The sequence below is a fragment of the Athene cunicularia genome (assembly GCF_003259725.1).
Source record: "Athene cunicularia isolate RWA chromosome 5 unlocalized genomic scaffold, athCun1 chr5_part3, whole genome shotgun sequence".
Taxonomy (NCBI): domain Eukaryota; kingdom Metazoa; phylum Chordata; class Aves; order Strigiformes; family Strigidae; genus Athene; species Athene cunicularia.
The window spans coordinates 259678-284873 of NW_020799103.1; the positions used below are offsets into that span (position 1 = coordinate 259678).

At 35.6% G+C, this 25196-nt stretch overlaps 1 protein-coding gene across 1 annotated transcript in view; it reads right to left on the reverse strand.

Annotated features, from left to right (window-relative positions):
- SBF2 (SET binding factor 2) overlaps window positions 1-25196 on the reverse strand; it is a 198857-nt gene that overhangs the window by 50373 nt on the left and 123288 nt on the right. Inside the window, exons 17-20 of the mRNA XM_026850676.1 lie at window positions 18764-18832; window positions 3513-3683; window positions 1685-1947; window positions 217-389 (exon numbers count right to left, since the gene is read on the reverse strand). Of these exons, the coding sequence (XP_026706477.1) occupies window positions 217-389; window positions 1685-1947; window positions 3513-3683; window positions 18764-18832 (676 nt within the window). The remainder of the gene's footprint in view (window positions 1-216; window positions 390-1684; window positions 1948-3512; window positions 3684-18763; window positions 18833-25196) is intronic.

Consider the following 25196-nt stretch of genomic DNA (forward strand, 5'->3'; position numbering starts at 1 on the left):
AAAGTTGAAATCTAGTTAAAACACTGATATTCTGAAATTCTCAAATTTAAACATCAAGGGAATAATTATTTGAAATTCAACAGCAATTACAGTCTAGGAAAGAAATTAACCTTCTAACTTCACTGAAAGTAACTGAAAGTAAAAAATGCATTTTTCTCCCTAGAAAAAAAAAGAAAAAAGAAAGACTACAAATCACTTTTTTGTCACAATTCTTACCTGGTATCATGCAATGAAGACCCTTGATGTGATCCTGTGTAACTCCGCTCTCCGTACAAACCTTGTCAATAAATCTGGTGATGAAGCGTACAACTGCGTTTGCAACATCGTTGTTCTCAGAGTCCTCAAAACCACTTTCAGTGTCATAGCTCTCTGCAACGCTGCCTGCAATACTAGACACACAAATAAAGACGTTTCAAGTGTGAAAAATTCAGCTGGTGATGCACATGACACCTGGCTAGACGCAGACAAGCTGTGGTGTTTTTTGGTTTTTGTTGTGTGGTGGTTTTTTTTTTTCCCCTAGTTACAATACATAAACCTTGCTAAAAGCATGTGGTAGTACCACAATTACATTGTATTTTCACTGTCATTAATACTGTCAGAACTGCATGGATGATGACACAGAACTCTCCTTCCATGGGTCCAGGGCAGACAGGCCCAGAAGAGAAAAAACACTGCTTGGAAGTGAGCTCTATGTCTTCTCTTCATAAAGTCAAGTACATTATTTGGAACCCATGGTAAACAAATATCCAATTACATAGAGAAAGATACCTTAAATGATTTTTTTGGCTGCAGAGTAAAGCATTCAGAAGCAAAAAGACTATATAAGGAAAGTTTTTTGTGCATCAGACAGAAAATGCAAGCAAGTAAGTGGGAGATGTACACTGAACATCTAAAAACACCTCCCATAATACTATTAAGGGCCAGATTCACACACTGTAACACATAATGCAACCTGTCTACTGAGCATATCTTAACGCCTGAGTTTAGAGGTGTTCAGTCAGCAGAAATGAGTAGCCATGGGGAGTTTGATACTGACAGCCTGCCTATCTTTCACTTGATATGACTGTTCTCACACAGTGTTCTACAATTTTATCAGGTGGAAATTACAGTGGGTCATACGTGATAATGGAGACAGTAAATAGAGAGGGAGGAAGGCTTGTTATGAAATGTCCTGGATTTGCATACTACGGAATGTAACTGGCATTATTTTCCTCCTGCCTCCTTAGTAATTTAACCTTTATCACAGTGGTTTAGCCGCCTTGCTTTTTGTGACCTCAGGGCCTTTCTTGCAGCTGTTGCACAGAAACTGTGATTTTATGGCTGCTATACAAATGCCTTCCTGATTTTAGGTTCATACACTGTTTTTTTTTTCAAGTTATATAAAAACTAACAGAGTAGCTTTTGAGCTGCTGTTTTCTTTTTCATCACACCCTATGTTTGTTTTCAACATTTGCATTATAAGATTAAAAATACTCACTGCAACAATAAAATTTTTATGTTCCCTTAAATGGTGGTAAATTACTCCAGATTAAGTTCTGTTATTTAAGAGGAATCATGTTAGACTTCTCCTTAATTAATGAACTTGAAAAGAAGATACTGGAATAATCTGGTATTTAGAATAATTCCTGAAAACTAAGAAGCTTTTGATAACTGTGGCCCATCCTGACTGAGCTGGTGTACCCACCTGTTTGTGACAATACTGTTGCTTCCGCTCTCCCAGTCACCAGTAGCCGATGTTCTCAGTAACTTGTTTTTACTTGTATCCAGTGGTACTAGCAGGTAGACCATAAGGTTAGCAAAATGAATTGCCTGACTGAAAACTGTACTCTCCTCGTTCTGGACCAGCTCCTGCTGCGTTTGTTTATTAAGAGTTGGCCACAGTCGCAGCTGTTCAGCAGCCAAATCCATTGCTGTCTTATCCTGGTCTGGGCCTACAGAATTTTTCTCCTAGAAGGCATAAGGAAAGAAATATAAAGAAATGGAAGAAATACTAAAGCTATAACTTAAAACCAATGTTTAGTCAAAACTCCATTTATTAAATTGTTTATTATACTTCTTCAGTTATTTAAATTATATATTAATTTAAAAAGAAAAAGCAAATAACTACACTCAATAGGGTTTAAGGAGAGTTATGATTTGAAGGCATTTCACTGAAATATGCAAGAAGCAAAAATGTTGACAGATCTAAATAACATAATTTCTTCCTAGATCTCTTTTTATGCTGTGTGACCTTCCATGTTTCTTCAGAGCAGTTTACTGATTTTAATATAGCTGCTGCTCTTAGCTTATCCACTTAGCTCACATAAGAACAAGCATAAATCAGATTGAGAGATAACATGCAGCTCATTGCTTGATGCAGGTGATATTCTCCAAATTCCTAGGATGTTCAGGTGAGGCAAGCTTTTATATAAATAGTTTCCAGACCAGCTGAAACATTAATGTTTTTACATGTTAAGAGTCCAATTCTAGCATTTGCTTGAAGCAAACTAGGTAGATGGCACATAGTCATATTACAGCCTGAGTAAATCAGAATAAAGGAATCTGGCAGCTCTATTAGTGACCTAATGCCTGATGTTAAATTATTAAAGGACTAGGTACCTTGTAAATGTTTTTTCCATACCAAGCTAAAGTTGAACTTATTTTCCATATAAACACATGTGAGGGTTAAAGTAGATGCTCCCTTGTTAAGTTCTACTATTATTCTTATTTTTCTTTATATAGTGTCAGATTGGAAGGGGGTCCCCACACACAGTCCCACAGACCTTTTCTCTTTATCCCCAATATGTTTGACATGCCTTTTCAGTTCTTCTTTCTGACTACATTTCAGGTAATATCTGCATTTTACTTTCTCTCTTTACAGTGTTGTATGACTTTGGGTAACATACACTTTTCAGCCATATAGTTGATAATGATATTTGCATACAAGGCAATTACAAATGGCTCTTTACTATGTGTATGTGCTCCTTCTTAAAAAAAGAAAAAAAAAAACACCTTATTTTAGCATGCTGCAAGACTTCCCATCATACTTTCATTTTTGTATTAAAGACATATTTTCCTCCTACTGAGACAGACAATTTGTGTCCTAGAAGATCTGCCCAATATTAATAAAGCAGACTGAGTGACATTCAACAGAGACCATCCTAGAGTTTGTTAATAATCTAACACTGGACACCAGCACTGCTGCTAGCTTAGGTTGTTCATATTATAGAACTGCTGCTAGTTTCTAACACTGTGATATAAGTTACTACTCTCAGGAAAAACACACCTTAAAGTGAGGAAAATGATACAAAAACTGGTTGCTTGAAAAATAACAAGAGCAACATCAGGTTGTAATACTTTGCAGATAAATATAAATTTATGTTATTTTTCATATTATTGTACACTGTTTAAGAAAGGAAAAATAAAAGAAGAATGGTTAAAATTGGAGAAACTGTAACTCAGCTCTCTATATCTTATGAGACAATTAAAACGTGAATAAAAATATTATGTTGATATTTAATATATTCTCTTACCTTTTGTCTCAGCTGTACTGCATGATTGTCATCTTTGGCTGTAAGGTAGAGGGAGCGAACTTGATTTTGCACATTGCTGTAAAAGGTTGTTTCCCAAAACTGTTGGTTAGTCCAGATAGGATGGTCTTGTACACAGGTGTAGGCAAACTGACTAACTCCAGGTGCTAATTTCTGAAAGCAAAAACCATGCAAAATTGACAAATTAGTCCTATTAGTTCGTTTCCTTTAAAGGCTATGGCTTGAATATTACATACATAAATTCAATTGAACAGACTGAAAAATGCAATATATACTGTCTGTTGTACTGCAGTGTAGGAAAGAGAAATTATCTGCAGTTTTGTGACATTAAAGACATTAACATACACGAAGCTGGTATACAAGTCTAATGGCAGTGTAAGGCATGGCTTTCTCAATTCACAGTAGAAAAATGAGACTCAAGAGGAAGAATTCTGTGATGATAATGCAGAACACATTTTAATACAACACATTTTCCTTGCAATAAAATATAGTATTTTTAATAACCTAGTCATACAACATAGAAATCAGTATTCAGATGAAAAATTTTTATTTAAAAGTCAGAACTGTATTAATGAAATTTAAAATAATTGTAAGCAGCAACTGAGTCCTTCCAACAAGCTGAATTTGTTGCAACAGAAGAAGATCTGATAAACTGTTCTCTTCATTGTTATCTACTGCACTGTATGACCCAAACCCAGCTCCTGAAAGAGTACTAAATTGGGTATGTTCTTTGAAGTCACAAGGGTCTGAATCCCTGTAAGGTCTCAAACAAAACCAGAATTGTTACAGCATTACTCATTATGACTGCACCAGTTTTTTCAAGAGATATTTGTTTAGGTAGCACTAAGTCTCCCAGTGAGTTGTTTAATATTCTTGGTAACCACATACAATGAAAGGAAATTATTTCAGTAACCTGAATAATGAAGAATGAAACCTTTTATCATACGTTCTTACTCTTTGAAAAACGATACATAGAATTTGTCTTGTATACTGCATATAAGAATCAGGTAATCTAAATACCTGCTTATGGTTATTTCTGCAGTAGAACTGAAGAATAAAGTACATTACTGGGTGCCTCATTTACTGACTTCCACTCAGAATACTACCCATACCTGAAATACACACTATATCTAGAAGCTAAATTTTACTTTAATGATTATGTTGTAAACCAGTTTCCTGTAGAGCACGAATACAACTCTATTTAATATTTATAACCGTACAATTGTACACAACAGCCAATACATATAATAAATCCTTCGTAGACACTCAGGCATTCAAGTGCAAGACTAGGAAACTACAGCTGAAAATTTTAAAGTCTGCTTTACAGATTTCTGGTTTTGCAATTTTTTGAACTGTGTTTTCCACTTTATGCACTTCCAAGAACATCATGAACTAAAAGTCCTGATAAAGTGCCATGTATTCATTCCCTATCAAAGACAAGGTCCTTTTAAACAGTATGTTTGAGGAAATGGTATGTGACATGATACTAAAATTTACCCAACTGAAATATCTTTGCATGATTAACAATCAAAAAGTGAGAAATTATCGTTTTTATTTAATCATTCAGAATTTCATAAAATTTCTTTGTAACCTGTTAAGAAATCTAAATGCGGGGAAGATCCAAGTTGCATTAAATATGACTTTTTTTATTCAATACAGTTTAAAACAGAAGAGAGTTGGTTTGTTCAACAGGTTCCCAAGTTTCAGTTGTGATGCAGCTGATGGTAGCTCACAGGAAACAAGAACTGATTGCACAGTAATGGCTCCCATGTTGGCCTAGCCATTAAATCACCAAACAGGACAGCCCAAATAGTGTCCTACTTACATTGACTGCATGGCATCCCCAGAAAAAAATCTCAGGCATACAAAATATATGGTAACTCAGGACTATGTCAAGCCTGTTCATCAGCAGGACAACTAGCTGTACGTGATATAGAGTCTTTGGTTGTAAAATATGAGAAAACGTTAAAAAATATACATGGAGACTATCTCTATCCTCCTGTAAAGCTACCTCCTTTACACTACTCTCTATTCTTTAAGAGCTGTACACATTTCATAGCTTTCACTGTTTGTAGGTATGTATATAGTTAGCTTAAAATGGCTTGTTCAGCCATGGACAACACATCTAGAAAGCAATTGTTACTGCTAAAGCCATACCATGACTTTTAGTTTGATTTATTCTTTATTTTTTTCCACTGGTAGTAATTTCCAGGCACAATACTGCTGGAAAAAGGGAGTATGATGTCAGAGAAAGGAGGAAGGAGGGAGAAAGGAGAAAATGTCTGTTCAAGCCTAGCTAGTTGGTAGTTAACTCATGCCAATTTGTGTGGTGAATGTCACACAAAGGAGTGCTTTGACTATCAGCCTGTCCAGCTGCCTTTGATGCCTCAGCCCAAATTAGGTAATTGTGTAAACTAGGTAAAGAGGGGGTGATCTTTGGCACAAACCCAAAAGAAAGTTTAAACTTGTTACCCTGGGTCCATAGCAATAGTGTTACTGAAATAAAAATGAAATTTTTCCGTGGGAACAAACATGACAGGAAAGCTGAGGGGCTTTTAGATGCTCCTCCCGTGCTCAGAAGTCAAAAATGTGAACAGCCATGTACAAAACACAATTTTTAAATAATGGACATTTATGTTCAAATATAACAATGTAAATCAACACTGACAGTAACTCTTAGACAAAGTAAAAATGGTTTTGTTTACAAAAGGATGAAAAAAATCCATCAGAAAGCTATCATCCTTCTCATCATGTGCAGGTGTTGAAACAAATGGCAAAACCTGATAATGGCCAGAGCACAGAATCAGAGTCAGGACTTGCAGTTCCAGGCTCAGCTCTGCCAGTTTTGGGCAAAATCACTTTGGATCCTCAGCTTGTTTTGGTTAGTTTGTAAAAAAGCAGTATGAATACCAACCTTAAGAAGCACACTGCTGCTCCTATGCAGTCAGAACCCATGGACTAAAAATACCCTTGGTACAAATATAAGCATTCCATGAAGCTTGCAGTGTCTACGTTCTCCACCCTGGGAGTGCAAAGTCAGCCCTTTTGACTAGAATGGAAACTAAGGGCCCCAATGTTTACTGTTGCATTCAAAAGAATTTGGTCAGGATTTCTCCAATTTACATAAAATTGTAGCTCAGTGTTCTTCATCAGGCCATACTACCTATATAAAACAAATCTTCAGCTATCTTTCCATAGAACAGCTAAACTGTACTGATATTTATGTCCTTTTTTCCTGTCCCAATAATTCATTTCTGCCAGACAGAATGAACATAGTCTGCAAAGAATTTCCTACTTATAAGGGAGGATTTAAGGGCTGACAGCTTAAAAAAAGACCCCAGAATAAAATAATAAAAATAGTTCTGAAGTGATAAAGTCCTTATTCTAAAGCTGCCTGTATGAGAGCTTAGATGAGCATTGAGGTGTAAATTGTAATAACCAACATAAAATGAGCTAACTGCAAAGGACACCGAGTTATTTCAACAGATTAATGGCACTTAAAAACCCCCAAACACTTCCCTCCCAAATTATGAAACAGACACTACTCATATCAAAATAATGAATTAGATTTTAAGAGTTTGTGAAAACACCAAGGTAGATTTGAGACTTGCTCTGTGTGACTATATGCAACTTCTTGAGTTCAGGAATTCTTTCCATTATTTCCACTTTACTGCATGGCACTGGATAATACCTGCCTACAATTTTTTTTCTGTTTCCTGACACTGGATACTTCTGATTCTGAAAATGATACTTGTGGCTCAAAAAAATGTGCACCAGCTCCCAAACTTACTGAGAGGTGCAGGTCCCCAAATAGCTTCTCTATGACATTGTATGATTTAGATTGCTTGTTTCTGGAAAAGAACACCTTGTGCTGATCACTCATCAGCCATTATCCTTTACAGCACAAAAGCTTACAGAAGAAAGCAAGTTTATTCCAGATAGGCAAAGGATTCAGTTATTGACTGTGAAGTTGGAAAAAGAGTTACAAAACAAAAAGCGTAAAAAACAGATTATAAATGATGTACCTGGGACTGCTCTTTTCTCACACGATTTTGCCCTTTTGGTTATGGAAATGAAGGGGCAAACTCAATAGTACTCTACTTTATAGAGACATTCAGTTTACTCTGAAGTAAAGGATTCACTGTGCTATGGGTTATCTGCTTGATCTCTTTGAGAAAGCTATTGCAACTTCTGTGAATCTACCCACAGATCTTCCTGGCATACCAAAGGAGATCGCAGCTCTTTCTCCCCTGTATTGGTTAATGTTCTCCCTGGAAGTCTGCAAGTGTAAACTTACCTACAGATCATCACAGTGACAGTGTTACTCCCTGTCTGGGAGCTGTTTTACACAGACATGCAGTCAACTCCCACCTACTGGTCCCCTGAACCCCTCAACAGGAACACGCTCCCCGCCCCGAGGTGATGTAAACCAAGTCCTGCGTATGAACAGATTCCACGAGCCAGTCCTGCACTCAGATCTATGTCGTGCCCACGCAGATACCTGGAAAATTCAGAAGACTTCAAAGAAGTCCCACAGGATCAACCTCTATAGACTGACCTGCAGGAGCGAGGCTTATCTATGTATTACTTGCAGACACACTGCATCACTCTGTACACATACACCAATATTTATCACAGCATGCACATACTCAGAGGAGTGTAAGCGTACATGAATACATTTTCAAGTCTGAGCGCTGCATGGATAACATCAGTCAAAAAAGCAATTCAATAAATTGTTTTCTCATTTGGTCTAAAATATAAAATTATACACACATATATCCTACACACAAATGTGGTGAAAGGTCATAAAACCATAAAGTAAGAACTATGAAGCTTCTGCTGGGTTGTTTTTTTTTTTAGTTTTGATTTTTAGTGCTTCAGGAAAAAGACTAAATACTAAATCAATCTTCTCCAACCAGAAAACCTCAGCACCAGAAAACAATTTGCCATCTCTCCAATCTTCAGAAAGCCACCAAACAAGATTGGGCTCAAGACTGATTTATATTTTTAAATACTTCAAAGTGTGAGTAGCAAAGCAGTTCATTAATCTACTATTATTTGACCATGAAAAATAAAAGAAAGGCTGATTCTCTTATAATTCAGTGCTACCAAATCACAAACAGGTACACTAAACCAGCAGAGGGCAATAGAATTCTAGAATTTTGCAAAATTGGGATGTAATTCTGGAGGGAGCTTTATTTATTGTATACATTTTCTGGCAAAACTACTCATGATCTTTAATCACAGATTGCAGAAGATCATGTATAATTTACTACACATTACCTAAAAGCCACACAGAATATCTCAGATATCTATAATGTAACAAAGTTACATGTAACATTAAATAATGCACAACATACTTCTTTTTCCAAAGAGATAACAAAAATATTTCTAAAGTTCTGCTATATATGGAGCATATCAAGCTAATTAAAATCAGCAGAATGAAGGATGATCAGAAATTGCAAAAAAAGAAAGAGAAGATATTTTCATACCAGAACATCACACTTCTAGATAAGGTTAAGTTCCAAGAAGTGGATAAAAAATGCACTGATTTTTCCCTCTGTCTACAGTACATTAAAGTTGGTTTTGGTCTGTTTTGTGGGGTTTTTTTTACATTTAATTTCATTATAGAGATTACTGTTAGTCTGTTCACCAAGGTTTAAATCCATTAGTTAAAGATTTCACAAATTCACAGTTGTAGTGTTGAATCCATCTGAAGAGTTTTTGAAATTGTGACACAGCTATTTCGAAAATCTTCTAAAATGTCACCATATTCCTCTGGCAACAGGTGGCTCAGCAGTGAGTATGCACCTGTGTGACTGTATTAGAATGGTGGCATTAGCTCTACCCACAAAATAACCTCCCAGCCACAAAGTTGTTATCTAGGTCTACACTCAGAAACAAATAAACCCTGTAAATCTCTTCTCAGTTGTTAAGGAACTCTTCTGCCAAATGGTAAGATCCAGATCCAGCAGGAGCAATGCAGGAGGAAGAGGAGAGATCCGCCCAGTACATCAAATGCCTGGTAAATTCTTGTCAGGAGTGCTTTGAATGAAGGAATGACAGAGAGCTGATACGGTATTAACTTCAGAAAGCCCATGATGTGAAGAAGAATATCCTAACAAAAAATTCAACTGTAGGAACTATTATGAAGGATAAAGAAGCAGCCAGTGGATAAAATGCAGGGATGTCCATGAAAACAAGAGTAGCAGATAAACTTCAACTATGGGTTTGAATCTCTGGGAGAATAATAATGTGTTCAAGTGAAGGGGAAAACTGTAAGACAGGAAAGCATTTGTGACACCCCAATTCTTGGGTCTCATTCAGTTTAAATTGTTGATGAGATATCTAGGATGGCAACACAGAAATTCACACAAAAGCAGGCAATATACACAAATATGTGTAACTTATCTGCCCGGCCATCTGTAAGCACTTGCTCTCTTCTGTAAACATAAAATAACGCTGCTCAAATCAGGACAGATAATAATAACGTTCCATGAAACTGTATTCAATAAAAGAAATTGTATTTTCATGCAGAAAATTAAGTTCCATTCTACTGGAATAAGGATGTAGTGAACAGGAGGTGATGTTGAACTTACAGATAGGAAAATGCAAGGGACTGTTACTTCAGATTTGCATTCCTTCACTTTAAGATCAGAAGCTTTATCAGAAATTTTAATTAAACCACTAGAAATTCTTTCATGGCGAACATTCTAAATGAAGAGGTATTTCTGTAACCCTGTAATCCCTCCTTGAAATAGTTAGTTAGTCTGTCCTGCTAATGTGCTAAACTGTCACATTAAACTTTCCTGGTTTATTTCTTCCAGATTTTTTTTCACCTAAGACCAGTTTTGGAAGTGAAATATGCTCTACCTGCAAAGACATAAAAATCTGTTCTACAGACATGTATTATGTATCCATTCAAAACCAAAATATGCTAATTAACATCTTAAGGATCAAAGGTGACATTTTGGCATCTGTTTTTGCAAAACTACTACATCATAGCTAATAAGAATCCCCAGATTCCTGTTTTAACTAAAAGGGTATGTTTGCTTTTGCAAAAATGATTTACTGAACTATAATCTTTATATGAAAGAAACTTTTAATGGATGTAATAAAACCCCTTGACTGGGAGAGTGTTAGAAAATACTGACAGAACTTTGACCATCACCTTACCATTCTCTTCCATGACCCCACTCATACGCATAAGCACCCATCAAGTGGGTTATTTTTTGTTTTTATCCCCTCTCAAAATTGAAAAAAATACTGCTTTTATATCATGTCTATAAAAACTTCAGCCATAGTTAACCTACTTACTGGTGGACAGAATCACCAACAATAATGACAACTAATACTGCTCCACAGCTTCCTTGCAGTGCCTCAAATAGCCTGACTTCAAATATTATTACTTATTACAAATTCATATTGCAAGCTCTCAGGGATGAGGATCTTCATCTTTGTCATCTTTCGCACAAAACCCAAACCAGCAGTTCCATAATTAGGGCTCTGGATTTACCAGTAATGCAAATAATGCTAACATACATGCTCAGTAATATTGTGAAATACCCTTAATCAATCTTTTGCCTGTCAGCTTGAATATATGCAAAATGAGTAAGATCTCTGAATGAAGAACTGTTAAGCAAGATGATATATGGAAAAGCAATTTATGTATTAAATCAACTTAAGATTTAAAAACCTAGCTTACATTGTAAATATACTGCATGGTATTTTAAGTTGGACTAGTGTCAGAAGTCTAGGAACTGACCTCAATCTAAAGAATAAACTTGTATTTTTTCCTTACAAAAATATGGATCACGTGAAAGGATTACCATCCAACCCTACCTCTGCAAAACAGGGCATGCGCATCGTGACCTTTTATACTTTTCACCAACATGACCACTCGCCTAACAAGCCAGACTGGTAGCTGGAGTTGAAACATTACAATCTCAGCTGACATAAAGAAGCATTACAGCTTTGATAGTGAAGAACATTAAAATCCAATGATGAAAGTTAATATATGTTCTTTTGATAATTATTACTGCATTTGAAGTACTGCAGAAAAATATTTCTTCTCTTCTGTGTGATGTCCTTAAATTCCCTGCTGTTTGATTTAGAAGTTATGTAATGAATAGGAACCACTTAAAGTCTGCTTACAGACATTTTCTTTTGTGGTTCAGCTTCTTCCATAGTATCTACTATATGACACAGACATATTCTTGCTGGTTTTCAAGCAGGCAACTTAATATATTTCCACATTTAAGGGATTACCATTCTGAAAATGGATAAATAAGTATAGTACTAAAAATAATGTTATTTAATACAATTTCAGCCACAAAAACACTTCCATAGTATGAGAACTGGCAGAATAGAGATGCAAGAAGAAAATTAATGGAAGCAGACAAAACTTCTTGCCAAGACAATAAAGGAAGTATTTCGGGATAGGAGTTTCCTAAATTAAAGCCAGCAATTCAAGAGTGGAGAATTTTAAAGAAGCAGCATGTCAGAGTAAGACAAACATTTAAAAGGAAATATATTAACTAGATGCAAGAATTAAAATAGTTCAGTACAGAAATCTAACACGTACCAGAAAGTCTTTCTAGCTTTATAGAAGGCTAAGATCATGCTGATGTTTATGAGAATTAACTGGGGCAATCGCAGTTGTACGGAAATACAAGTTAAGAATGAGAACTCATGCTAAATGTAAAAAACCCACCGATTTTGCTTTTCAAAATTAACTGATTAATCCAAAACCTTTATGGAATTCCCTTGTATTCACTCAAATTCTAAATAAAGACTAATATGTTATTAATTGTCACAAAGTAACAGAGATGATGTTAGCACCAAATTGCCCACTGCTTTCCACAATACAGTTGGTCCAATATTCCGCTTATTCCAGCTGATATTAACTGTAAAACTTGTCTGATAGAAACATAACAATGGAATTAACTCGTCACCCATCATCACAGATTTCCACATTAGGCATTCTTTAGGTAGCTTCTCTGACTTTGTAGCTGATGCTATACAACAGAGAGCACATTGCAAATGTTGATGTTTCTGATATCAATTTCTCTAGCACTGCCTCTTTAATCTTCAGAGAAAGCCTTTATCCTTGTAATTGGGAATCCCTCCCACACCTAGCAGGCTCTGGAGTAAAGTGGTCATTTATTCAGGGAGTAAAGGTTTTCTTCCATTGAAAGTCTGTCATAACTGTTACTGAAACTTGGTAATTCATTTCAACTAGGGAAGTATACACATAATAATTTTGGTTTACTATTATCCTATGCAAAAGAGCATGTATACTTCACTGTGGAGAACAGAATTATTCATATTGGTGTCTTAACATGGAATACTTTCAGTTTCACATTTTATTATAATCTTCAAATTTTTTTGTTAAATCAATTTTGTACTCTACTTGAAGATTATTAAAAAAAAATCTTAAACAAAACCCACTTCAAATAAACACAGATTAAAATCTTTTCAATCAGGAAAATGCTACTAGGACAGTTCCCTAAGATGACCTGAATAATGTTCTGTACTATATTCAAAACTTTTAAGTAAAATGATTGACCAAAATTTATAATCTTTTAAAACTCTGAATAAATCAATTGTCCTATTTTATGTAACTCCATTTCCTTCTCAACAAAGGTGTAAGCGTATAGAGCACGAATGATAACTGAGCAGACCTGCGGACAAACAACAGCATACCCAAAGGATTTCAGTTAGCCATAGTCTGCAAAATATTTCTCTGATGTTTCATTGCAAGTTCTAGAATAAAATTAGCATCACTATCCAACTGAAATTTTATTCAAAATTGGTGGCTCATAAGCATTAAAATTAAAAAAAGTAAAAATCAATCTATTCCTCCATTTCTCCCAAGAATGACAATTTGGCCACATAAAACTTACGAAACAGTCTCCAAAGCATCTCACTGCATTATGCTAAATGATGTCAATTTTGATGCAATACATCCAGTCTGTGAGGCAGTTTACTGCATTTGGGTTATTTCTGCTAAAAATAGATCAGCATCATCCAAGTGTACATCAACAACTGACTCAGAAATCTGAAACACTTGTGACTGAAAAATGACAGTGCTCTGGATACTGTAATTAAAAGAAATACTAACCTGTAAAATATAAAAGTCCATTCATCATTTCTACCCTTAACAAACTTTACTTTCAGAATAATATATTTTTATTATGCCACTTTCTTTGTTCACAGGTGATCAGAACTGTCACTTCTGAATGCCAAATAACAAAATTGTGCAAGTGCATTACTATCTACTGTGCAGTGTGATAGAATATCCTTAGAATGGTATGGGAACACAGATGATTATACCCAGGTTAAGCACAAAATTTTACTTCTAAAATTTTGAAAAAAATCCCTGAAAGTGAGAACATCGTATTATAATCCGCACATTCATGTTCTGCAATGGTTGAGGGATGAAAGAAAGAATCCTTGATCAGACTGCCAAATGTCACCTGAGCTGAAAAGGGAGGGAAGATGAAGTGGACCCTCTGATTTGGCATGGGATGGCAGTGAGGACAAGAGCTGTTGCTCCCTCTGCCTCTTGTCCAGCGAACAGGCTGCAACTGGTGCCTGCCCCTGACCACCACCCTTTCTACATGACACCTTGCCACCCTGGCAAAGAGACCTAACAGAAACGGAGTATCCAAATCCTGTGAATTTGACACTGCCAATTATAGGCTCAGAAAACTGTCTTCCTTGATGAGTTAACAAAATAAAAATATGATTAAAATTTGTCCTTTCACCTTGTCCTTTCTTCCCACATGTAGAAAAAGATCTCTTTTTGCTGCAGCAGGAAACACTACACTTCTATTTTATACACAGAAGAAACGACCGCATACCAAATAAGCATGGGTCATCCGTACCAAAAAACATGGAAGAATTCTTTTATCTTCATGTATAAATACATTTTATTTATATTATTTCAATTTTAAACAGAATTCCAACAGTATTACTAACGGTAAACGAAAACCTTTTTCTAACCCAGAAGCAAAAGATGTGTTTGTTTTTGTGACATTAACAGTACACACCAAAGACCACTGTCACTGATGAGTCACATTTTGCTAACAGCTCCTGTCCAATACTTAAATTTTTAAAAATGCATTGTGACTGTTTCATCTAGAAAAATCCGATTATTTCTCCAGGCCACAAATATGCAATCAGTACTGACTTCCCGTCTATTAATTTAATCCCACCAGTTATGAGAGTGTGATCAAATTCTGCCTGATCAAGTTTCACAACCGATCACTTACCAGACTCAAGAGCTGGAATTCTGAAATTTCACCAGACATCCCAAGAACTGATAGCATGCTGCACACAGGGCAATGTTTTTTGTTATTCTAATTAGATATATGAGAAACAATCTCGACTAATCTTTACGTAAGCAGAGACATTAAGACAAGACCTCTTAGATCGTGCAAGCTTGTTCCTTTCTATGCATTTTTTACTGTTTTTCCAAGAGTATTTTAAAATATCCCAAGGCTAGAGCACTGATTACTTCATGAGAAGGCCATTTCAGAATCTTACCAACATCATCTCCAGGACTATGCTTCTCTTACAACTCAGTTTCTTGGTTTCATCTGCTGGACTCACACGAAAACACATCTTTCTCATTCATACACCTCAAACAACACTTGGTGTCTGCACTGTGTGTGGCCACGTACAGTAAAGCTATTTAGGAAGAACAGGTAACTGTTTCATTAGTGCTCTGCTTTGTGTTAGGTAAACAAATTGAAACTTAACATTTCATATACCCAACAGTCCTTTCATAAAGGAACTGTGATGACATACAACTTCTTTTTATTATTTCATTTGAAGCGACAGGAATTACATTAACAATAAAATGTTGTGACATGAAATCCCATCATAATGCCCCATCAAAATGCTACAGCAAACACAGATGGTAAAATATATATTTGAACTGATAGAACTCTACAACATTCTTAGATTTACTACAGGCTTTCTCACTGATAACTTGGTTTGGAGTAGCACTTGCACAGTAATACCAATGCACACACAGATGAAAACCTGAGTCACCATTAGATTCACAATTCCTGCCTATTTCTGGCTCCCATGAACTGTGCAGCTTCAACAGGGCTAGGTGAAACAAAACTTAATATGCTCCTGGCATTAAACGTGGTATTCTGGTAGCAGAAACATCAGTACAGACCAGTACATGCTGCCAAGCACTACTCCGCCGTTTTTTGGGAAGCGTAAACACAATCACGCTTACAGCAGAGGTGAGCAAGTTCTGCATACTGATGCCTGTGTTGGAATACCTGCAGCTCTGCCTTCAGAAAAAGGAAATGCAGCTTCAAGTGTGCGTGTGCACAGGCATGCGTGTGTAAACTGCACTGGATGTGGTAGTTAAAGAACACTGAGAGGCAACTCAGCAGAAAAGGCCGTGACACAGCTTGACAGTGCAAACATACCAGTTTTCCTGAAGGTATTTTAATAAAAAACAAATAATCCCCCAAATGACCTTAATTTTAGTTTGTACATTCCTCTGGACTTATCAGAGACAGAACAGCAATATGCTGTGTTAAGCAAGAAAACTTTAATCATTCTAAGATTTTGGTCAAGGGAAACCAAGGGAAACCAAGTGAAAAGAGAACTTATAAACTGTTAACATTAGAAAGCAGGAAGCTCAATGAAGAAAAGCAAAGCAGCAGGGTTTGATATGATTTCTCCCCAAAACAGGGGAAGAGGAAAGTTAGTTTAGTGTAACTTCCAGAGCATGAATCCCTCCAAAGGGTAACAGAGATGTTAACAAGGTGGAAGACTGACACTCGTTTTTCTTAAGAACACTAATACAGAACATTGTTCCTACACAGGTTCATGCCAGCTAGAACCTACCCACTCTAGTCTAGGATACAATTTTGAAAACCTCTAGAGAAGCTGAAAAGTGCTCCGAAAAGTTTCATTTTTACTCAAATTCCAAACAGAACCTTAAACTGTTAATCTTATGTTCTGAACAACACATCAGTTTGTGTTTAGTATGCATAGTTTTATACCAAAATAAATACTTTTGCCAGAGAATTGTATCTAATGGGACATACCAAAGGGGGCCATCACTGAACCTGAGGATTAGATCTGGGAAAAACAAAATTCTTTTTCTATTATGCATTAGCAGCTGGCTTTTGCAAGTTAACAGTCAGGTTATTTTAATTTTTAGTTCAGGTCTGGAACATTAAAAAAAAACCATCATGCTTCTTACACGTTTCTTTTTGAGAGACAAATGGTGTGAGACCTTGGTACTCCTAGAAAACATACAAGTGCATAGAAGAAATTACTTATAGATATTCTATATTCAATGCAGCTTTATGTTCTCCTTGATTGTGAAATTAGAACTAATTCAAGCTTATTTTAACACTTATGATACTCCACACAGAAAACAATTTTTTTACTGCATTTACTTTTTTCCCTACTTGATCAAACTTTACCGAATGAGGAAGCTCACCAAACTGCTACAACTCCCCAAAATACTCTCTGTACCTCTCAAGGTAAAGAGCTATGTGGACTCTCTTGGACATAATTTTATTAGAGGATCTAAAAATCAAAAAATAAAACAAAACTAATGTAAATCTTTCTTCATAACATAGTATTAATGAAGTAGCAAGAATAAAATAGGGAAATAGAAATTCTCTACAGCTCATTAGCTCTTTCTCCACATTAAGTATTTGTGTCAGAAATGCATGACAATTCATGATTCTGCTACTCTAGGATTCAAAAGAGAGGGAATAGAAAAAGATGAACTTGTAATTAAAGATGGGTGAGAGTTTATTTGCTGGGATTGAAAAATTCAATGTCTCATTGGGTTAGTTTATATAAGAATATGAAAATACCCTGTAGACTCTTTCCAGAGAGCAGTCTTGGGGTATTATGTAGAGCTCTAAAACAAAGCTCATTTAAATAAAGCTTTTTCACAGTTCAAACTATTAGAAGAGAGAAAAAATCTACCACTTTTACCACTTTATGCTCTATGAATGCAGAAAACACTGTCTTAAATAGGAGATTTCAAGAAACTTCCTGTGCATGTGACTTTGTCAAAATTGCTCGTCTTCAGCAGATGTTTCTGCGTTCTATGACTGATAAATTTCCACATTTTTTATTCTGAAAACTACAGCATGGCATCTATTTCTAGTTTAAAACAATCAGAAATTGTTCAATCAGAATGTACAGACCAATTGATTTCTCAGCTTATTGTCGCAGAAACCCTAGTTTCTATTCAGCTAAAATAGGAATCTCTTTGCATTTTATCTATGACTACTCATAAACACCTCATACACCATCTGAAGGATGGAAGGTTATACTTTTCTTAATTTTTACTATGCTATTAGTGTCTAGCTAAACTGTCACAATAAGTACTATTTTGCAGTACCATGACGTACCAATTATCAATGATTAAACACTTATTTCCCAAACTGGGTTGTATAACAATATTGACATTAAACAACGATTATTTAATATTGTAGGCAAGTCCACATGCTGAACTTACCTCCTCAGATATGTATATCCTAAAAAGTGGCTCTTGAGCTAACCAGAACTGGTGAAAAAGCAGCTGTATTGGGACACTACATTATTTACATTTTCATCTTTACTATCATATCATATCATATCATATCATATCATATCATATCATATCGTATCGTATCGTATCGTATCATATCATATCATATCATATCATATCATATCACTATCAAACACTATGCAAAAAAAAAAAAAAAGAAAAAGAAAAAAACAACACAAGAAATGGAAAACAAATGTACAGTTAGAACAAGCCATTCATAATATTCTGCAAAGTTAACAAGCTGAAAACTTAACATGTACTTTTTGGCCAAGGCTTAACATGCCAAATTACACAAAAACGTACTCTAATAAACATATTTTATACAATAACATCAGAAATCATTATTTTCTATTATTTTAGTGACTATTTATAATTCAGTGATAATTCTCTAACCCATCATATAAGCCCGCATTTAGTTCTGGCTAAATTTATCATCATCATCATCATCACCCAACATCAGTTAGTGTAATTCTGAAGCAATATCCACAACAGCCTATTAAAAGACTTCCACTGACAACAACTGATTTTAGAATTAATCTTCCCTACCTGCCATATATCTCCTGTAATCCCTTTCTTCTTTTTAACAATGTATGTAATGTAGAAAAATTCAAAACAGGAGTGGTTTTCAATAAAAACTTACCCTATAAAAAGCAGTTGTCAGGGGTAGCAACGCTGCAGCAATGCTATATTCTTCTGAGGATGAACAATCCTTCAAGAGAAGCATACAAAGAAAATAATGAAAACCACTTTCAATGTTATGCATTATAATTTTATTTCTGACTTATGAAGTTCCTCTGATATCCTTCCTATACACAGTGTAACTTTTAATCACTTGATATCATGTAAGAATAATACATTTATGTGTGTGCAAATGTGTGTACATATACATATCTTCTCTCAATTTCTGCTAGGTAGATATTGCTAGGATTCTTCCTATTTAAGGAATATATTAGCAGCTTTCTCACTCCCATGTCTGAAATATAATTTCGCCAACAGCTTATGTATAAAAAGGAAAGTAATCCTCATTTAGGAAACAATAAAAAGGTAGCTTGCTTCCATTTGAGTCAACACCAAATCTGGCTAAAATGGAAGTGATGAGATGAGTAAAGAATGAGTTTTCAAAAAGTTTGCACAAAGAAATTGACATTTATTTTACATGAAATAATCACCTCTACAGCCTCGATAAACAGTTTGACAAAAGGTTAACTTTAAAAGAAAGCAAAACCCATTCTCTTCACAGTCTCAGAAAGCCTCACTCAACAGTCAAGTATGTCATTTGTGTCTCTCTAGGCTAAAAAAGGCCTGGCAAACTAACTCAACTAGTAATTGCACTGATGCAAATAGTGATTTTATTACGGAAGCCTTTTAAAAGAAACCAGAATTGGAATGTAACTTAGTATTTAAAAAACAAGCTACTTGAATTTTTAAGACTTTTTTAAAAAAACACAGAACAAAATATACTCAACAACAAAAAAGATACCTTATTTTTGAAGTGAGTAGCTCTTTTTCCATTAGTTCTTCTAGCCAACACTCAAAAGCACAATCATGCACACAGGTCCACTAGACAAACCTATCACCATTGTGCCTCTGGATGATGAATGCCAAAACAACATTTCCATTTGAACAATTCATTTCAGTATTTTTAACATTCATTCTTACAATGGGCACCCTCCAACTCAAGCCACACTTCCATTAACTCTATATAACATCTGACCCAATTCCAAAATTGAACTATTTCAAGTGTTACATTTATGCCTTCATCTCGTATCAGAGTTCTCTAAAACACAGCAACTAGCCCAAAACTTGGCATCAGCCAGCCAACTGTGATAGCAAGAATGTAAAATTTGCATCACAGGAACAACCACGCTGAGGATCATTAGGACGTTATTTGTATTCATCTCATGCTTCTTTCTGAAATGGCTGCCGAGTGATTATGGACTGCAGGATTAAAACAGACCAAAAAACTCATCACAAGACTATTTTGCTTTGCATTCCTTTAAAAGTTCACTTCATCCTTTCTGATTTTCCAGTAACAAATACCTTCTATTACTTCAATCAAGCTCACCTAAACAGAATGCCAATGTCCATACACACTTAAATAGAGTAGCATGTAGAAAACTACTTACATATGTATTCTGAAAAGGTGTACAAGTTCATAGCTGTGAAGCTCTATTTCTGCACAGAGTTACTTAAGGTTTTAACATGTCTAACTTTGCATGAACGCATGTATGCTAACTGCACGTGGAAAACAAAAGGTGTGCAAGTGCTCACACTTTGTAACTCATTCTAATCTGGTAGAGGAAAACAGTAAGAAAAATGGACACTGAGAAACTCAATATATGTTTTAATCATGACTTTCAGTATTGTGACATGTATATAAAAATCCCAAATTAGCTTGTAAGATGTCAGAACATAAGGACATAGACTAGAGGACATAGCTTCAGCTGCTTTCATTTTCAATTTCTGCATTATTTCCTATTGTTATCCATATCCTTAACCCCCATTTGGAATTTGGCACATGTATTTCTAGTTTAATACAAAGACATGATAAATATTGTTAGTATTTTTTCATGTGATTGGAAAACCTACCATTTAAAATGAGACTTTACAAACTTTAGGAATGCTCAACAGTTTCCAAAGAAATATATATCTCATTTCTGTACACGTCTATTTATAATCAGGTATAAAATGATTCATCCCCATTGTTTCAAGTTATCTACCTAATCCCTTAGCTCAAATTATTTGTAAGAATTTTGGCTTTTACCCAAAATATACAGAAAAATATCTTTATAAAAACTGAGCGATGTATCTTCACCTAGAGAGCATTCAATATTCCAAGAGCTAACATATGTCTCAAAGGCATATGTCATCACCACATAAACAACACAGTAGATTATTTTTCCATTCCTTCTTGCAAGTACGAAATTCTCCACATATTCCATGTCAGCAGTACCACCTGGACTTGCAGGATGGAACTATTATCTATATATATGTTTTCTTCTCCAGCATATGACAAGAAATGTAAAATGATCTCAGGTAGGAGTAAAGTAAATCACTGATGTTTTAAGAATAGTGAAATTAACTTTATTTGTTTTGTAGCTGCGAGACAGAATGCCATAGCTAACAAAGATGTTGCACAGAAACATGAGCTTATCAATTTTACAGGCAAACCAAAGAACTGGAAATGTCATATATGTATTGTATGCAATTAATTTAGACTCCTGAAACAAAGCAATCCAGCTGCCTTTTATATAATAATGTCTTTGCCAATTGTGGAAAATACCTCATACTACTGCTAAAGAAATAGTCAAATCAAATACCATAAAATAATTAAAGTTGTTCCCCCTAATTTGAACAAAATGAAGCTGGAACACATCTGGGGAACAAAAATTCTACTCGGCAAATTAGCTTCCTAAAAACAATGTCTTATGACAGTGAAATATGAACTTCCACCATGTCACGTAGAGAATACTGCTCTGAATCCGTGCTGAACTGAGGGGAGATCTGGCTCATTATTCAGGCCATACTGATCCTATATTCAGATAGTTGCTGGACTCTGTAGTACATTGGAAGTGTTACAGGAATTCATGTATATTTAAAATAGTTTTGTTATACTGAATTGACAAGTGAATAATGAAATGAGAATGTTTTTCCTTACATGACTGACTTTGATAACACGTGATTTACGTTTATGTTACGTTTACGTTTAAATATGCATGAAAATACAGGTGGTTAGATACTGTCGTTCATTGCAGAACTGACAGCTGGGGAGATTACAGATTTGGACCGCTTGGATGGGTTTGTGGGACTGCTAGTATGTGCTGAGGCACCATGGCTGCTGCAATCTGGTAGGTGCCTTAGGCTTCTGGTACTGCTGAGAAGAGGCAACTCTTCATTACTTACTTCAGAACAAGTACTGACCTGAACTTCTGTCTGGAAAACAAGGTCTTGTATGTTATCATTAAATCAAGATGCCCTCCACAATCTGATCCTAGCGATGAGCAGCTAAGAAAAATCACCACAAGTAAAGGTTCCTCCTTGATCTGCTACTGAAGGTGCAGGCTCAGATCCAGCAAAACCCTGAAGCAACCTTTGATGTCCCACTGGTTACAACAACAAGCTGAGTTCAGTGAAGAACAGTGACAGCTAAGCACAAGCTTACACACCTTCCTGAACAGGCTGCAGTAAAGAACAACCGATATTAGGGATTTCTGCTTTCTCTTAGTCACATGATAAAAAACTTGGAGAGATATATGAAGTATCTGATAGCATTTGGGGTGCAGCTTTCTTTTAATTGCACTGTGATGCAGTGTATTTCCTGTGTCAAACCACATTCTGCTCTGCGCAGTAAGCTCTTCAAACAGACACCACACTGCACTGTCCCTCTTGAGGAGTACTGAATGCTGTTCGTTTTCATGAGGACCAAGAGCATTCATCACCATGCCGGACTAAGCTCATAATGAATCAAGAGAAAAATGCCAGAAACTTTAGTCATACGTGTTTTAAAAGCACTAAGAGAAGAATTGTTAAGTCAGCACGTGTAAGGTAACCATAAACGATGTGCAAGGTGTTGGCTACAAATTACAGGTGAAATACTGGCTCCAAATTCAACAGATGATTTCAGTGGCACCAGTATTTAATCCTTATTATTACAGATGGATTACATGGGCAGAGCTTTACCAAACCACAGAATTTATATTAGTGATGCAGTTTATATTTTGGAAAGATAAACTCTCAAGCCTAATACACAAGACTATTCTTTTTTACTAAAATAGTAAGAGAATTCAGCAGTTCAGTTCAGAAAAACTGCTTAGTTTGTTATAAGGAATAGGGATTCACCATGTAGGATTGCAATGCAATTCAAAACTAGAAGTGAATTTTAATGTACTGTTTTTAGAAAAATCATTCATCTTCATTAGATAAGCTGAATAAAGTTTATGCACCCATCTATAAATATTACTGCAATTGAACTATTAAAAATGGTAGTTTTTATCAAAGAAAACATACTCTGTGTTAATCTATGTCATGACCAATGTCCTTTATATTCAATCTCAGCAGAGTTAAAATCCAAGTAAATAAACTGACAATTTCACAAAGATATTATATCTAATACAATTACATGCTACCTTGAAAGAAAAGTGAAACAAAACAGTCCTATTTGGAATTTCCAATGTCACTTTAAAAAGTATTTAAACTACAGGTTTTAACTCCACAGATAAAGCCACCATCTGCAACAACAGTCAAAGGTACATATTTTGCTGGAAGAAATATCAAAACGACACTAACTACTTATATTACTTATTACTAACAGTGTATAATTGACTTCCAAGGAAAATTTGGAATCTTCTTGAAATCATAACCAAAATTGTTTCTTCCAGTGAAAATTCATGTACAGTTATCTTGTACACTGCTAGGCACTGCTCTGCTTTATAATGGCATCAAAGTTGTTATTATTTCTTGTCACCAAAGGTGAAATCAAACTTATTGAGACAGCTACAATTCTGTTAAATGCAACTCTTCTGGGACTTGAAAAATGGGATAAGACAGACATACCTGGGAGGTCCATATAGCTGACTACCTGTGGACTTATGTATCAGCAGAACACACTCAAAACTTGGAAGATACTCCCTTATGTAATTTTCATTACTTTTAGAACTTCATTTTGATAAGGATATATACATATACACACTCTTTCAAAACTATTAACTCACAAAACCTCTTCCTTCATAAATGACTCTAGCACATTTTATGTGTTACTCATTAACACAAGCATTTAATTTTTGTTCTACTTAAACACTGTTGCAGTGATTCTCAGGTAATAAACTCAAAAATGTACACTCTTACTACCTACTGTTTCCAGGTTTAACATTGACCAGAAACACACTTTGGACTTCTGAGAAGCAGGCTTCTCAGATTGCTACCTGGTTACTGTCTGACAGCAGCAATTCAACAACAAAGTCCACATCAGACAGACCTCACCTGTACTCTGAATTATGCCAGATGTAATGCTTTCTTCACCGCTCTGTGAGTGCCAATGCAGAAGACAAAAGGAACTGCACCCAACCCAGAAGAATCATCACCAATTTCTTTTGACTTTGTGGTCTTTCTGCCTGACTAGAAGCCTTCATAATGACCATTTCATTAAGGAACCTATCACATCATGAACAGGATGCAAGATACTGTAGGCCTGCCAGTCCAGGTAGGAGGAGATCCAACTCCATTTTAGAAGGATTTTACTTCCTGAAGAGCTTCATATTTATCTTTATCTGGCCCTAAATTCTCATAGGTTCATCTGTCCTTGAAACACAGGGGTGTAAGGAACAGAATTCAATTGATGCAATTTAGATGGAATCACACATGCGTGTAACATGAAATGATTTTTAAGTTTCCTTTTACTTTACTCTGCGTGTTCAGAAGTTAAAAAATGCAGCACATTTTCTCTGTGTGGTTCCATGGTACTTCTGATCTCAGAGCAAGCCAAAACAAGAAACAACATTTCACTCAAAGAAGAGCTGTCAAGTCCTGCCCCTGCCCCCCCCCCCCTTCTTTCTCAATAAATACATTTCCATCTAGAGCTAAGATTAGTCATTTCCTCCTTCTCGTAACACATTATGTTTAGGAAATCAGGAACCTCAATTTCTATGTGCATTAACTACACAATCTTCACTGTATTTCTACTGCACCCCAAAAGCATAAAAACATCTAACTTCTTTTTTTGCAAGATACTGATAAACGCAAGAATGCCATCCCTTGCATCTAAGCACATCTGAGTTTCTTTAACAGAAATGCCATGCATGTTTCTGAATACTGTCATGAGGCCCATGGCAATAAAGTTCAAAATACTCAGGCTGTAATCTTCTCCCAAGGAAATGGTTGGGATGCCAAGATGCCTTTTGACTTTTATTTCACAGCAGGGCTTCATTCACAGTGACTCTGTCCAAACCTTAAACTACACCAGCTGTGATACAAGGTCCTGCACAGTAATTTGTAAAAAAGTATTTGACAAACAACATTCAAATGATAGAATACATTGTAATTCATGACAAAACAGTGATCAATATCCATTAACTACT